The sequence below is a fragment of the Eublepharis macularius genome, chromosome 7, assembly GCF_028583425.1.
Source record: "Eublepharis macularius isolate TG4126 chromosome 7, MPM_Emac_v1.0, whole genome shotgun sequence".
Lineage (NCBI taxonomy): Eukaryota > Metazoa > Chordata > Lepidosauria > Squamata > Eublepharidae > Eublepharis > Eublepharis macularius.
In genome coordinates, this window is record NC_072796.1 from 33,298,189 (window position 1) to 33,315,260 (window position 17,072).

At 43.5% G+C, this 17,072-nt stretch overlaps 1 protein-coding gene across 1 annotated transcript in view; it reads left to right on the plus strand.

The window, feature by feature from the left end:
- CDH20 (cadherin 20) overlaps nucleotides 1–16,040 on the plus strand; it is a 66,276-nt gene extending 50,236 nt beyond the window's left edge. Inside the window, exons 7-11 of the mRNA XM_054984723.1 lie at nucleotides 5,907–6,043; nucleotides 8,192–8,313; nucleotides 9,298–9,415; nucleotides 14,430–14,681; nucleotides 15,541–16,040. Of these exons, the coding sequence (XP_054840698.1) occupies nucleotides 5,907–6,043; nucleotides 8,192–8,313; nucleotides 9,298–9,415; nucleotides 14,430–14,681; nucleotides 15,541–16,040 (1,129 nt within the window). The remainder of the gene's footprint in view (nucleotides 1–5,906; nucleotides 6,044–8,191; nucleotides 8,314–9,297; nucleotides 9,416–14,429; nucleotides 14,682–15,540) is intronic.
- Nucleotides 16,041–17,072: the final 1,032 nt, after the last annotated feature.

The window sequence follows — 17,072 nt, forward strand, 5'->3', positions numbered from 1 at the left end:
TTTCAGATACAAGCCAGCCTTAAACTGTCAGAAAATAAATTTTTAATAGACCTTTTCCAAGAACGATCATTTTTTCACCATCTTACAAAAGCCATTGTGCAGATTTCCTAAATAAACCTGGCACCCTGGGAAATATCTTTTAATTTTTCTTCCCTACTCCCTTGTTCTTACACAATATAAAGTCACTTCTGCCTCTGCAAGCATCTTAACAGTGCTGTGTATCACAAGTTTCCCAGGCCCGAAATGGCACATAGAAGCATCTTGCCTGTGCCTTTCTCAGTAATCCCTATAGGAGTGTTACGGACCCTCATATCTGTAGGTTAGAGACAGCATCTGCTGGAGGATCTCTGCAGACAGGAGGAGGGCAATTTTGGCCGATTCCCCCATCTCACTGCAGACCTCTGACCTCTCTCAGGATATTCCTGAGGGTCTCCCATGTCCCAGGAGCAGCATTTCTGAAGGCCTTTTGGGCAGCATCAGGGGAGGTAAGGAAGTCATGCTCCATAGACAGAAATTACTAGCGGATCCAAGGCAAGTTCGTAGTTGAGCTGAAACTGAAGCAGGGACTTCAACCTTATATATTATGCTCTTAACCGCTATGCTGTCTGTGATGTATATTTATATACTTCATGTACATTACCCCTCTAATCCTTAAACAATGCTGAATGAAAGTCCAGTATAGGGGACCCCAACATGGTGCCTGTGATTCTTTAAGATTATTTAAGAATCGGCCCAGCACAAAGCACAGGGACATTCCTGCAGCCTGTGTGATGACATCACTCCAGGAATCTTAAAGAATCATCTCATTTGGGGCCCAAATCGGCCTAGCAAAGCACGGGAGCATGATGATGTCACTCGTGGGAGCACTCCGGGAAGCCCATTCCTGCCCTTCTCCCCCCCCCACACACACCCTCCAGCCAGGTGAGAGGTGGCAGGGTGCAGAAGCTGGGACCAGGGGATCTCCCCCCCATCCCCCTCAGGGGGACTAGCAACCCTACATAAGAGTAAAGGACTAAGTTTTTGTGTATACATTCCCAGTCCACAATCTCGATAAATGAAATATCTAGCTTTAAGTGAGTTCAGTCTTGCTGCAGCTTCATGATAGAATGATGGGCCAGGATAATTATTCGTAGAGTCAAGGTGATGTTGGGGAAGCTCCAGACCTGATGGGAGGCACACGAATCCTGATAAGAAGTAGATCTCCTTCTCCAGCGTTCATATGCTAAATTTTATATTGTGAATCGTCTTTGCCAAAGAAGATAACTTATAATTCGATGACTTACCTTGGGATTGTTGGGAATGTTGGTAGTGAAAGTTATAATAATAACATAATAATAATAACATTCAATTTATATACCACCCTTCAGGATGACTTAACACCCACTCAGAGCGGTTTACAAAGTATGTTGTTATTATCCTCATAACAACAAACACCCTGTGAGGTGGGTGGGGCTGAGAGAGCTTCGAGAAGCTGTGACTGACCCAAGGTCACCCAGCTGGCTTCAAGTGGAGGAGTGGGGAATCAAACCCAGTTCTCCAGATTAGACTCCTGTGCTCTTAACCACTACACCAAGTTGTAGAGTTCAGTCTTGAATCAACTGAATAATTCTTTACTTTCTTAAACATGAACAGATGTGTCATTTCATCATACTGCTGGGTTCCTAATTCTGACCTATTAAGACCACTGGGATTGTACCAAAATGCACTAGTGGAAGCAGGAGAGAGCCTTGATGGGAGAAATTTTGCAATGTTCGTTCCAGGTGGCAGGTTGCCACGAAGTCTTTTTCAGCAGATTCTTCCCTTGCATCTCCTTTCCTCCAGCCTATTAGCAGCACAAACCAATTTTAATTACTGATAGCTAAAACTACCCAGCCCTGTACTAATTGAAGTAAATGGCAGCAGGCCTAGAGGGAACACAATAATCTTTTTATATGACAGTTTGCAATGTAAGAGTAAATGAGGTACTTTGTTGGCAGAGATCTTTTTCCTGATTGATATGCTCCTGTAGAAAGGACACCATATAATATGACAGTTGTACTGAACCTGTATCCAAAACTGGTTCATTGAGAGAAATGTTTTTGGTGAAATGAATATGAATGCAAACCTAAGGTCTTTCCGTTGCTTTGATCCCAAACTGGAGTTTGTTTGTTTGTTTACATTATTTCTAGTCCACCTTCTCACTGAGAGTCTCTCTACCTAAGACATCTTACACAGGGATGCTCAAGTATAGGGAAATGCAATGTTAGCCAGGAAGCATAGTTTAAAAATACAGAGCTGGCAGAGATTGCTCCTCAGAGGGTTTGTTAATTTCATCTTCGCCTCCCCAAAAGGGAGGTGAAATTGACAGAGCCTTTGGGAAGGCGAAGATTAAATTAATAAACCCTCTGAGGAGCCATCTCCACCGGCTCTGTCTTTTAAAACTACACTTCCCAGCTAATATTGCATCTCCCTACACTTGAGCATCCCTGTGTAAGATGTCTTGTGTAGATACACTCTGACTAGTGAATTATATAGTGTAAGTCAATGTGGTCAGTAGGCTAGGACATACAATATGCAGTGTAATAGGATGAGGATGCTGAAATTTAAAAACTAAATTTAAGAAAAACTGAAACAAAGCTGAAACAAAGCATTAAAATTAACATAGCATATTAAACCATACAGAAATTATATAAGAGGATAATGCATACAGCAACAGATAACTATAATATAGTCCACAGTCTCTTCCCTTTTATTAAAGCACTAGTGGCAAAGCCTATTGTAGGAAAAAATACAACAGGATCTAGAAAGGGGAAGGTGGGCAGGCAGGCATTACCTCCTCCTCTGTGACTGATACCAGTTGGGTGAAAGGGGGGACATTGCCACCTGCACCACTACTGATCCCAGCTGGGTGAAGGGGGGCGGGCATTGCCTCCTGCTCCATGCCTGATTCCGGCTGGTTGAAGGGGGGGTGGGCATTGATACCTGTTCCGCGCCTGATCCCAGCCGGGTGAAGGGAGTGATCATTGGTACATGCTCTGCATCTGATCACGATTGGGTGAAGGGGTGCAGGCATTGCCTCACATTCTGCTCCTGATCCCAACTGGGTGAAGGCAGGTGGCGGGCATTGCCACCTGCTCCCCTCCTGGTCCCAGCCAGGTGAAGAGGGGTTGGACACTGCCACCAGCTCCACACTTGATCCTAGCCGCATGAAGGGGGGGGGGTTGCTGCATGCTCCACGTCTGGTCACGGCTGGATAAAGGGGGGTGGGCATTGCCACCATCTCTGTGCCTGATTCCAGCGGGTTGAAGGGGAAGCAAGCACTGATACTTCTCCACACCTGATCCCAGCTAGCTGAAGGCAGGGGATGGGCATTGCCACCTGTTCCTCTACTGATTCCAGTTGCATGAAGGGGGGCGGGCATTGCTCTGCTCCTGATCCCAGTTGAATGAAAGCAGGGGGTAGGCATTGTCGCCTGCTCCACACCTGATCCAGGCCTGGGCTTCCCTCCACAGCTGCGCCCTCTGGAGGGTAGGAAGTGAGTTGTCAGGAACAGTTAGCCTTTTCTATAGTAGGGTTCTTCCTGAATCAATTCCATTATATTAAAGTCCTATTACCTTTATAAAAATGCCCTCCTGAATAATTCAGTTTTCCATAGTTTGTGAAATGCCAGGAGAGTAGGAACCTTCCTGACCTCCTCAGGCAGGCTGTTCCATAACGTGGGGCCACAACAGAGAATACACCTGTATAGGCCGTTGTTAATCTTGCCCATTTGCAGGGTGATACCTGCAGACGACTCTGCTCAGATGAGTAAATTTGTCATGGTGGAACACAGGGGGAGGGACAGTTGAGCATCTAGGAGGGTCTAAGGCCATGAAGAGTCTTATAAGTGATAGCAAATACCTTGAATTGAACCAGGTAACTAACGAACAATTGATAGCTGGTTTAGGACAAGTAGTTCAATAATCAGAAATAAAGCACGAGCTTTTTAGGGTGATAAAAAAGTTTATCTCTCTTCTCTTTTCCTAGATAGGTATGCAAAATAATAATAAAAATAACAACATTTGATTTATAAACCACCCTTCAGGACAACTTAACACCCACTCAGTGTGGTTTACAAAGCATGCCATTATTGTCCCCACAACAATAATCACCCTGTGAGGTTGGTGGGGCTGAGAGAGCTCCTAGAAGCTGTGACTGACCCAAGGTCACCCAGCTGGCTTCAAGTGGAGGAGTGGGGAATCAAACCCGGCTCTCCAGATTAGAGTCCCGTGCTCTTAACCACTACACCAAGCTGGGTCTCAGTTTGTATACTATATTTCCACAGATGCCAAGGGCAAAGATGGAGGGAGGGGTCCAAGAGAGTGTCCTTTGTGCATTTACCTTGCATTCAGATTTGAATGCTTTACTCCGATGAGGACAAAGAAAAGTTAATTGCTACTCTGGAGCATCAGAAAAACTTTGGGTACCATCCTACTAAAAGTGATGTACTTTTCCTCCCCGTTGGTTTCAATGAGAAAAAAAATAAGCACATGCGTAAATCTTCCATTAATTTGTTTTTAAAGTGTTAGCTTTGCCTGCATTGTGACATTACATTTCCAACCATGAATAGGTCTGATGAATTTTTCAATCTGAACCGTCTGGCTAATTAACATAAACCATTAATCACAAGCACGGGAATTCCAAGAAGCAACACTAACCGTGCAGTCCTAAGCAGAGTGAATGCCCTACTAAGACCCTGGACTTTGATGAGTGTAACTCTCCTTCAGCATACACTGCAGGTCAAACTCTTAGCCCTCCCTTGGTTCTTTTTTTTCCCCAGTGAGCACCATTTCAATAAAAATGAAACGAAGAACACTAACTTTACTGTGCTGCTTTACCATTAACTTTACCATGCTATTGGACCTGATAGACCTTTACCAAAGTCTAACGGGTCCAGCAGCAGAGGATTAAAAGAAGCTCACAAAAAGAGCAGAAAGATGGGAGCCATCCTGTTTCCATCTCCAGTATCTGGGACTCGGGTGTGATGCCTCTGAAGTGGAAATTCTGTTTAAATGTCCTGGATGATGCCTTTTTATCATATCCTTAATGTGTTTATCTAATCCTTTTTAAAAGCCTTCCGAGCTAGTGGACTTCACTGCATCTTGTAGGTCCCTAAATTGACTATATAATGGGGGGAAGAGTATTTCCTTTTGTCTGCCCTGAGCCTGCCACCTTGGGTGTGCCAAAAAGTACTATTATTATAAAAGCAGGAGAAAAGGTTCTTTCTCTTCTCTCTTAATAGTCTTAATTTTTAAAAATTCTACCACCTTCACTTTGTCTCTTTCCTTAAATTAGAAAGTACCACAGTCTTCAGCCTTCCCTCAGATGAAGATGTTTCAAGACCTTGTTCATTTTAGCATCTCTTTTCTCGTTTGAAATCCCTTTGAAATGGGATAACCAAAACTGTTCGCAGTACACTAACAGTGCGATCCTAAGAAGTAACTCTTCTTAGGATTGCACTGTAAACGTGGCAACGTATTTGTACATTGCTAAGAAAGATAAAAATATATGAAATTAGCTATCCCGCTCCCCTGTTCCGCCTTATCAATGTACAAAGAACATCTGGAAAATGAAATTCCTTTTGTCCTTTCATTGGAGAACTATATGAGCCAGAAGACATGGCATTATTACAGAATCGAGAATCAAGTTTTTAATTCCATTATTCATCACTGTATTCATTTCACTGGAGTTACTTTGCTGTTGTAAGAGCTTCGGACACTCAAACCAGTTCAAAACCAGTTCTGAGTTGTTTAATCTCTTCCCAAACCACTTTTTACAATGAGTTTCTGAACTGAAAGCAAAGCACTCCTAATGAATCGGAACTAAACACAACTTTTTAAGGGTTCAGTTCCATGTGCATAATTCCTTCAAAATGTGTCCTTTTGCAGATACACCATCGACCGGAGCAGTGATCCTGGACGCTTTTTTTATGTTGATATTGCAACTGGTGCTTTGATGACTGCACGGCCCCTGGATCGGGAAGACATTGTGTGGCACAATATTACCGTGTTGGCCGTGGAGATGAGTAAGGCAAATTCAAATTACGGTTATAATGGAAAGAGTCAACAAAGTTGTTTCATTTATACGTCCTTGAGCAGATGTTAATGCTGGCTCATCCCGCCTTCGTCCTATTATGTTTTACTGCTTTTGAATATAGAAATTGAACAACCATCAAGATTTATCAGCACAATATATTCTCAACCCCCGTTCCTCCACATCACCCTCTTTTCATACTTAGATACATTGCTCCCTATATTTCAATAGGTAAGAGAGTGACATATAGTGGAGATAAAACCAGTGTTGGAATACACACACTTGTACACAGAAAGAGCTTGATGTCTGCATTGTGTAATTTCTTTCCTTTCTCATTTAGAGTTCAGATGATGGGTAAAAGAATGATTGGTGGGATAGGTAAGAGAATGATTGGTGGGACATATGATACAGAAGCTTGAGGACCACTGTGCTACAGGACTGTCCATCCCACCTCTCCTTGTAGAAAAGAATTCACCACCACCTCCCCAGCCACCTTAACTGCACTTATGGGATATAGTGGCACTGACTTTAACCCTGGTTAGTTCTTACCAAGGTTCTCATTAGACACAGATTTGAAATCAACATCTTGCAATCGACCTTTGGCCACGTTACCTGCAGTTAAGAGGAAGCCAATGTTATGTCTGCCCTGGCTACAAGACATGTCTGTTTATATGCGCTTCAGCGGAAGCTACATTTTGCATTTGATTGAGGGAATGAACCTGGCATTAAATTTTTGCACTCCTGGGTGCCTGCAAGTGAAACGGGGAGTGTTGTTTACTCAAGTCATTAGCATTCAAAGGAATTATTTTTAAGTGTTCTTAAACCAATTCAGTTAAGAGTGTTCTTTCCCTCCCTTTCCAGGAACTATTAGTAGCAAAAACAGATGCTCTGAATATTGCAGAGCTTATCAGTGTACAGAGCAGCATTATCAGGGATGAATGGAGGACCAGGGGTTTGTTAATGAGCTTGGAGCTTTTTGCTTCTAGGTTGCTGGTTCCAACCTTTCTTGAGCCAGTAGTGAGTGGCTGTCACTACCATCTGCTTTCTCTTTTAGTGACCTATAAGAAATGATTTGATAATAAATTTGTGTTTAGGGTGGAAGAATTCTGCTTGCCAGAATATCAGATAAATACTGAAATTCCAGATATATACTGAGTTTGGGATCCCTCTGCCCACAAGCATGCAAATGCTTCCAATATTACTCTATGATGTCACATTGTGACACATTATAACAAGACTGCCATCACAAACGGCAGTCTTGTATCTTATTCCCAGCCTTTTCCTAGTAATAAACAGTAAAATTCACAGCACGATGTGACGTTGTTATGCTACAAGTTTCCCTCCTTCCAACACTGCATGACAACATCATGTCACATCATGAATTTTATGAAGATGGAGGAGAACTAGACATGCCATATTCTGCGGCAGCTCCCCCCCGCCCCCCCCCGTATGACTGCACACAAGAGTTCAAAAAGACTGAGGAAGGCTCCATAACCCAGTAGGTATTGCATGAAAATGCCATGTGTTGTATGGGGCCACATTATAGTTCATGTATGGTGGCCACGTATGGCTTCCATGGTTTGCACAATTGCAGTGGTCCTTTTTGAAGGCAGTGTGATTGTGCAAGTTGCTGTGGTTGATTGCATAGATCTGGCAGGAGGTGCAAATTCATATCATTGGCAAGCTCCAGATAATCCCTAATTGGATGACGGACCCACAAGTGACCACCAAATAGTCCTCATGTGCTATTTCTCTGTGTGAAGAGAGCTAAATCATGTATCACTAAAGCCAGCAGCTGGTTTTCTAAATTCTTTGATGTGGAAATATTTGGTTCGATGCCTAACACAATCATGTTACCAAAAAAATGTACTAGTCACAAGTACAAAGACATTTTGCTGTTCAGATTAAAAATTCCAAGAAGCAATTTCAATAGATATTTTGATATATAAAACTGGGAAGATGTCAGTCACATCAGTAATTAAATCAGAGTTTGAAAAGCGTAGCAACACATCTGCCTTAATACATTGCTTGCCCACCTGTTTTTCATTGGCAGTGTAATTTGCAGTACAGATTCACATACCCTGCGTTAACATGCCATATACGAGACTCCCTGGTGTTAATGTGTTCTGCTTTCTTTCAGACAACCCTTCCCAAGTTGGCAGTGTTGCTGTCACAGTCAGAGTCCTGGATGCAAATGACAATGCTCCAGAATTCCCCAGGTTCTATGAGGCTTTTGTTTGTGAAAATGCAAAGCCTGGACAGGTGAGAAGTTCAGAAGAACTCTGTATTAAACTGGTGCCAACTTCTGAGGCTCTGAATAGGCTTTCTGGATACTAAGGCCAAAATAAGTTTTGGCCTATTGGAAAAGATCTTGGGGTTGTAGTGGGAAGTTGAATGAAAATGTCAACTCGGTGTACAGCAATGGTGAAAAAGGCAAGCTCCATGCTAGGAATAATTAGGAAAGGGATTGAAGATAAATATTGCAATGCCTTTGTCTAGTGCTGCCCTCATTTAGAATAATGTGTACAGTTTTGGTTGCCATATCTCAAAAAGGATATTGCAGAGCTGGAAAAAAGTACAGAGGAGGGCAAGCAAGATGGTTAAGGGGCTGTTGCACGTTTCCTATGAAGAAAAGCTGCAGAGCCAAGGACTTTTCCAGCTCGAAAAAGATAGCTAAGGGGAGACATGATCAGTGGCAGCCAATCAAATTGGAGGGAAATGGTTCAGGGCAGACAAAAGCAAATATTTCCTTACTAAATGAGTAATTCACTCCCACTTGTAGTGATGGTCACGAGCATCAGTAGCTTTAAAGGGGTTAGACAGATTTCTGGAGGAAAGGTACTTCAACGGTCATGACTCATGGGGACTGAAGGGAGTTTCCATGTGCAGAGGCAGCAGTCCTCTGTATACCAGTGCTGGGAGGCAGCATCAAGGGAGGGGGCCTCAGCCTCAATGCTCTATTTGCGTGGCCCTCTAGAGCAACTGGTTTGCTGCACCAGTAGGCTGGACTAGATAGAACACTGGTCTGATCCATTAGGGCTCTTCTGACCTCTTATTATGAGGTGTTTTACCTAACACCCGTCTCTTGCACATTTCCCATTGCCTACTTGCCAGTCTCTTTCTGCTTCCTTTGTTTTCAGAGTGTAATAGTTAAATGCTGTCACCCAACGTCACCATTTCCCCCACACCCACACACACACACCGGAGCTGTCTTCAGTCTCTTTGTTTTGTTCTTGTGTCCTCCAGCTGGTCCAGACAGTTAGTGCAGTCGACCAGGATGATCCACCAGAAGGACAACACTTCTACTACAGCTTGGCTCCCGAGGCAGCCAACAACCCCAATTTCACTCTAAGGGACAATCAAGGTAATTGGAGCCGATGCCATTTGTTATGCTAACTAATGTCTCTTCTTCAGTGAGCTGGACTGGAGAGGCTGAGTCTTAACACTCCGTCTTGAGATTGCCATAGCTGATAATGCCAAGTGACACCTGCTCCTTAAAGGCAGCGATAAAATGACATATTATTTTACGCACTACAGTTGTACTGAGTTTGCCCCTATGTACACATTTCACAGCGACAGGTTCTTTTATTTTGAGGAAATATGCCAACGTTGTGCAAATCTAAGCACCGCCTTGTCATACTGAGGGTATCTTCTCTGAATAGGATTTTTGCTCAGAAGTAGATGCTTAAAAAGGTCAAGCTTGAAACTGGAATCGGGGAAAGAATCAGAGAGGAATTATTTTTTTCTTGTATTCTGAGCCTTTGTACCAAGAGAACAGAAAGGGATTTTTTTCCCTTTCCTGAGATTAGTTTTGTTCTCTTATATTACTAAATTAATAGCTAATTGCTTTTTTAAAAAATGTAAATCAGTCAGATGGGATGACATTTGGCACAGAAATAAGATACAGTTTTTAAAAGTGAGAAAGCTAGAGAAATATTCTTAAAAGGATCCTTAAACAGCAAAGGAAACTGGTCATAAGAGTTGACATAGGGAGGTATCCGCTTACATGCAGAGAGAGACACGCTTTTTTCATTACTGTGCTTCTGATTTTTCAAACTGTATTTATTTATTTAAAATATTTACGTTCCACTGTATTTCCTTGGACTCAAGGGTTGCTAACAAGGCAACAAAAAGTCTGAAAGACATAAACATAAAATTCGATTAACAGATCAAACACAGAGAGATTTTAAAAAACAGCGCTAAATCTAATTCCAAAACAGTTCACAGTCCTCCAAATGCCATCTGAAACAGCCCCCTCAGAATGCCACTGCTGTAACACTAGAAGTCCACGTAGCCGAGAAACTCCTCAGGTTGTTGAATGGGCTTGTTATGGCGCATTCTCCAATAAGTGCATGGGTCCAAGGCCCAAGAGGACGGCCGTGAGGTGCTGTCTCAGGCAAAGAGCATCAGCCTTCTGTAGGTGGATCCCAGAAATGGTGGTGGAAGAATATGGATGCTCTGGTCATAGCCAAGCCAAACTCCTTCATCAACCATCAAGCCCATTTTTAAGGCATGATACCTGAGAGTTTTCTGGCAGCTGAGGGCAGCATACTAGAGAGCAATGCAGATAGTGAAGGAAATTGTTACTTGGGGAGTAAGCCTATAGGTCTTGTGCTGTGTAAGTTTACCCCATCCCCTTTTCCTAGCTGCCTTGCCTACCTGCAAGAATTTCAATGAAAATACAGTATCAAAATAAACAGTACCGTAGCATCACCTTGTGGTAAAAGTTATTATTACAGTATCCTGAGGCGTGGAGAAAACTAGGACTGGATGAAAACACCCACTACTTCCATGAATACTTTCACCAAACAAAAGGTGATGTTAAAAAATGACTAGGCAGTAGGCATAGTTCCCTATCATCAGTATATCTAATTCTCAACATGGCCAGACCTGTAGTTACTTAAATCCAGGGAGTGTAGCCCTGAACAGACAAGACAGATCTTTCTATAAACCTGAGAATATCTTTTTTTAAAAAAAATGCATGGGAGTTAGAGAGAGAGAGGGAGGGAGGGAGAGTAATAGAAGTAGAACCTGTCACTTTAAGAAACAAATGCCATCTATGGCCATTACTAGGCAACAACAACACTTCAGTTTTTTAAGCTGTGGTTTCAGTTAAATGCAGAAGAGAGGGAAGGGCCCTTTCCAAGACTGTTTTGGCCTCTGAGGGAGGCCTGGGTGATTTGCTACCACGGAAACTTGCACAACTCACCTAGGCATGGCTGCTTGCTACTGTTCAACAGCAACCACACACAAAAGCCAGTGTGGTGTAGTGGTTCAAATTTCAGACTAGGATCTGGGAGACCCAGGTTCAAATCCCCACTCTACCAAGGAAGCTTGCTGGGTAGACTTGGGCCAGTCACACTCTGTCAGCCTAACCAACCTAACAGGGTTGTTGTGAAGATAAAGTGGAAGTGAATGGTGTAAGCTACTTTGGGTCCCCACTGTGAAGTTAGTAAATAAAGTAGTAAATAAATAAATATATGTGAAAATGTGGGTGGGTGGATGGGAAGAAGAAAAGGAAGCAGGGAAACGTTGCCAGGAGAAGGGAAAGAGAAAATAGTGTGGGGAAGGGGAAATGAGATGCCATCCAAAAGTCCTTGTGGGATCCCTGGCTTGTAGTTATATAGAGATGGGCACGAACAGCAATACGAACTAAAAAAACCCCACAAACAGCCCAATCTGCTTTTCGCAAACAAGCTGTTCGTGAGGCCCCATTCTAAACGAACAGGTGGTCGTTGCAAGCCTCGTTCGTTGCTGTTCATTGCTGTTCATCAGGGCTTTTTTTCAGCTGGAATGTGGTGGAATGGAGTTCAGGCACCTCTTGAAAATGGTCACATGGCAGGTGGCCCCGCCCCCTGATCTCCAGACTGAGGAGAGTTTAGATTGCCCTCCACGCCGCTGGAGCAGTGATCACAACAAAAAAGTACAGAGGCAAGGAAGCCAGCAACATGGGCTAGCAAATGCACAAGAAAAGAGCTCTGCTTCAGAGGGTCAGGTCCTTCCTCATGCCTTAGGGGAGCCTGTTCCACAGCACTCCTGCAGCCACGGAGAACACACAAGCCGGAGCAGCAACAGTCTTTCTGACCTAAGTCGGGGAACTATCCTGAATCCCTAATCTAGAGACAACAGCTGCCCTTTAGGTATATACTAGTGACCAAGCCCGATTTTTTAAAACGGGCTCTACAAACAGCTCCTGCACTCTGCAGCAGGCCAATTTTGGCTCATTTGGGGCTGAATCACGCCCATTCGTAGCCAAAATTGAGCCACTGTGGAGTACAGGAACGTTGCTGGGGTGGCACAACAGGCCTGGGAGTGCTCCTGCACTCTACAGAGGGCCGATTTCAGCCCCAAACAGGCTGCTGTGGAGCTCAGGAGCACTCCAGGGCCCATTGCACCACCCCAGCCTGCTTGGGGCCGCTGCTATGCCGGGTCAGCAGCAACACAGTTTGCCTTTTATGTTTTAGGATGGGTATTACTGTAAGACTCAGGGAATAGATATATAACCTTTGTACAGTAAATTTTAAATATTAGTGGATCTGTTTGCTTTAGATTCCAAAAGGGTTGGAACTTTCAAAGGTTGGAACTTTCAAGAAGCAGAGTATTTTCTTACAGCAGCATGTTTATGGCAGTAAGCTGCCCATATCAGTTATTTGGAAATGCTTGCCAAGATCTTCAGGGCATTGACTTGCAGCAACATGTTGTGACCTTGTCTTCCTGTTTTCAAGCATGCGTTGTTGATGACGTTAAGAGAAACCATCACTGCCATGAGGAGTGATCGAGGTTCATTTCATCCTCCAGGCGTTGTGCTAAAAAGGGGATGCTTAGGGAAAGTTCTTTGCATCAGATGTACTTTTTCTCCTCCCCATCTAAGGCCTCCTAAGGGGTAATTCAAAGTGACAGTGGTGACTGAGCTGTTGTTCCTTATTCTTTATAGTAAAAGACCAGTTTCCAAGATCATCCTTTTTCTCAGTTATAAGAGCAGGCATTTAACAGGTACATATCAGTCATCAAATAGTTTTCTCTTCTGTGTTCATTTATGCTAGAGATGAGAGTATAATAAGAACCCTTGATACTTAATACATGGTCACCTACACAAATAAATTCGTAATATGCCTTCCATCACAGAATGCAAATATTCTACAAAAATTATCCATGTAAAATGAGACTGATTTATCCAGTTTAGGTGGGTTTTGCAAAACATTTAAAAAATGGGTGCTGTGATGATTTGCAGCCTTCTGGGTTCTTTTCCAGCCATACTTGGCAACCACCATGACCTGGGCCTCCATCGACGGAGGCATCCAGGAGCAGGCCCAGACTCTTCACCACTGGCAAAGTTGTTGGGAGCTGGATCCCAACATCTGGCAGCCCCCGTCCCAGCTGCAGGACCTCCGTCTTCACCGAGTTCAATTTCAGCCTGCTCAGTTTCAACCATGCCATCACAGCCTCCAGAGCTCTGGCCAGATTATCCAGGGCCGTGTCTGGCCGGCTGTCCATCAACAGAAAAAGCTGGGTGTCATCCGCATATTGATGACAACCCAGCCCAAACCTCTGCACCAACTGGGCAAGGGGGCGCATGTAGATGTTAAATAACATTGGGGAGAGTATCGCCACTTGTAGAACCCTACACACCAAAGGGTGACAGGGTGATAAATCTCCCCCACACGCCACCCTCTGTCCCCGACCCTAGAGAAAGGAGACCAGCCACTGTAAGGCTGGCCCCCTAATCCCCACGTTGGCAAGGTGGCTGGCCAACAAGTCATAGTCGACTGTGTCAAACGCTGCTGTGAGATTGAGTAACACAAGCAGCGCTGACCGACCTCGATCCAGATGCCTGCGAAGGTCATCTGTGAGGGCAACCAAGGCCATCTCCGTCCCATGGCATTGCACTTGAATCATCAGTTTTGTCATCCTGTCTAGAAATGTTCATGGGGTGAACTGGATACCTACCCTAGCATAATGCCAGTGAAAAGGGAACACTTAACCATTTCTCCACTCACTTATTTTCCACTGCAAAGCACCTCTCTGCTTTTTTCCCCCACAACCAGGCTTTTATCTTATATTAAAGCCTAGTTGAGGAAAATTAGTAAAAACTGGACAGGCAGAGGCATTAGAATCAAAGAAGAGGACTTCATCATTCTCTTCCTGTATGATTCTCCTCTAAAAATCCCCTGCTTCAGGATAACGCTGGTGTGAAAATATCCACTCTTTGTCTCATAATGAGTAGTTATGTTTGCAAGTTCTACGGTATAAAATGGCAAGCAAAACTCAAAGTTCTGAACTTATGGGATTAATGAGAGATAGCTTTATAGCTTCAACCTCTGATACCTTTACTTTACAAATAAATACTGACTTCTTTGTATTTTTTTCTTTTATTCCAGACAATACAGCTTGGATTTTAACCAGGAGATCGGGCTTCCGGCAGCATGAGCAGAACACTTTTTACCTTCCCATCCTCATAGCTGATAATGGACACCCCACTCTGAGCAGCACCGGGACTGTAACAATCCACGTTTGCAGCTGCGACGACAAAGGTCTGCTGATGTCCTGCAATGCAGAGGCCTACGTCCTCCCCGTCACCCTCAGCAGAGGCGCACTTATTGCCATTCTAGCCTGCATCTTCGTCTTGCTAGGTAAACAATAAGTAGCATTTCTTGAAGGAAGATAATGCCGTCAGTTCTTCAGGCTCACAAATACTCACTGAAGTGGAGTGCCTATTAAGGGCTATCAACTCCTGCACAAGGTTGTGTTTAGTTAATATTTCATCATGTAAAGTAGTGTTTTGGTTCATTAGCTTGCATTTTACTTAGGACGCAGTTTGGCCGCTAAGCAATGGCTAGTGGCAGTTCACTATCGCAGGATGAGTACTCGTTCAACACTGAAAGCGAAAGGTTTAACATCCCATTTTCAAACTTACCCAATGGTTCCTTTTATTGAAAACTGGGATTTGCACATTTCTAATTAGACTGATGGTCTTCCAGAAGGCACCTGCTAGAAACTATAATCACTCTGTAAAAACCACCAGTGCATAAGATATAAGTGAGAGTTTTACTACCAGAAAGTAATTGTGGCCCACTGTAACATAGCCCCTGTCTTCTAGGTAAATTACCCACAAATGGAATTTGTTTATAAGCCCATCAGTCTTGACATTTTTTCCAGGTAGGCCATTAATGGAGGGACGTATTGCAATGGACAAAAAGGTGCTTTCTAAAAGTCTGCAGTGTTTTGTTTTTATTTAATTAAAACATTAGTATGCTGCCTTTCCACCCAACTTAGAGTTCCCCAAGGCAGTGAACAATGAGAATTTTGAGCATTTAAAATACAGAGATGCTGGCTGGCTGGCTGGCTGGCTGGCTGGATCGATGGATAGATAGATCGATAGATAGATCATTTAAAACAAGACAGAGACACACAAACAGGGAGCAGGGCCAATGAGAGTTAATGAGGGAACGCCAAACAAAACAAATCGTTCCTTTTGCTTGTTTCTTATAGTGCTGGTGCTGCTGATCTTAGCCATGAGAAGACACAGGAAGCAGCCTTACATCATTGATGAAGATGAGAACATCCATGAGAATATCGTACGATATGATGATGAGGGGGGTGGGGAGGAAGACACGGAGGCCTTTGATATTGCGGCCCTTTGGAACCCAAGAGAGGCCCATGTGGTAATGAAGAGTAGGCAGGACATGATGCCTGAAATAGAAAGTCTCTCCAGATACGTTCCTCAGGCCTGCACAATGGACAGCAGCGTTCATAGCTATGTATTGGCCAAGCTCTACGAAGCTGACATGGACCTCTGGGCTCCCCCTTTTGACTCTCTCCAGACGTACATGTTTGAGGGCAACGGCTCCGTGGCAGAGTCGCTCAGTTCCTTGCAGTCAGTGACTACGGACTCAGAGCAAAGCTATGACTATCTGACGGACTGGGGGCCTCGTTTTAAAAAGCTGGCAGAAATGTATGGTGCCACAGAAGGGAACGGGGCCCTTTGGTAACGAAGAGGAAAGGGCAGCGTACTCAGTACAGCCATCCGAATTTGTACTCATCAGATATGAGGACATGGGTGAGGTGGCCTCCTACTACAAATAGCAATATGGTGCTTGAGGGAGAATGCAGAAGAAGAGTGGAAATACATACAAGGTCTCTCTGGATCAGCTTTACTCAGTTATATTAAGTTACATTTGTAAACAATAATAAACAGGGAAGAAAAGGGGAGGGGGGCTTTCCTGGGCTTTTTTTTAAAAAAATGGCTAAACTTGAACACTTCACTCCTGGACTAGAATGACATTATCCTCTTTTGATGTATTTTTTTTTAACAAGAGCTTATTAAGTTCTTTGCATTTGGGTGTGAAGATGTGCAATTTTCAGTTCACAAGGAACTTGTTCACAGAAAGCCTTCCCAGTGAATTCAGCCCTCCCTGTCTTGGTTCATGAAGCAAGGACTCGCTAGCAAATTCTAGAAGGCACAACACAAAGGGGAAAAAAACCCGAGAGTGGGATTTCTGTCACCAGCAAGAGTCCTCTAGTTCTTAAAAGGGACCTGACATTTGCCACCTTGCACAGACAGATCTGAGTGTTGAAGGGGGTTAGCAAAAGCCGTTGACTTGCACACCAGTTGAATAACATCTGATTGATGTGTCATCTGCATTAATACTAATATCGAATTAATGTATGTTGAGTCTCTCCTCAGCTTTTAAAAAAACTGTGGCACTGGTTCAGAATGAAGCCAGACAAGAAAAGATGCCTCTTTTTGCACTGTAGATATTTCTTCCACGTGCCAAATGTGAAAATTAGATGCTACCAGTGAAAGCCAAATAAAATGAAAATGATTTGATAACTATATGGGTCAGAGGGGCTTTCCCAAACTATGCGAGTTCAAACTGAGGGAAGTTTACATACTGTAGGTAACCTACTTGAAAAAATGCAGTATTATAGAGGAATAAGTGGATGTAAGAAATATTCCATATATAAGTTTTGTATATTTGTTAATAATTTTGGTAATAAATATCATGTACTGGATACAATAC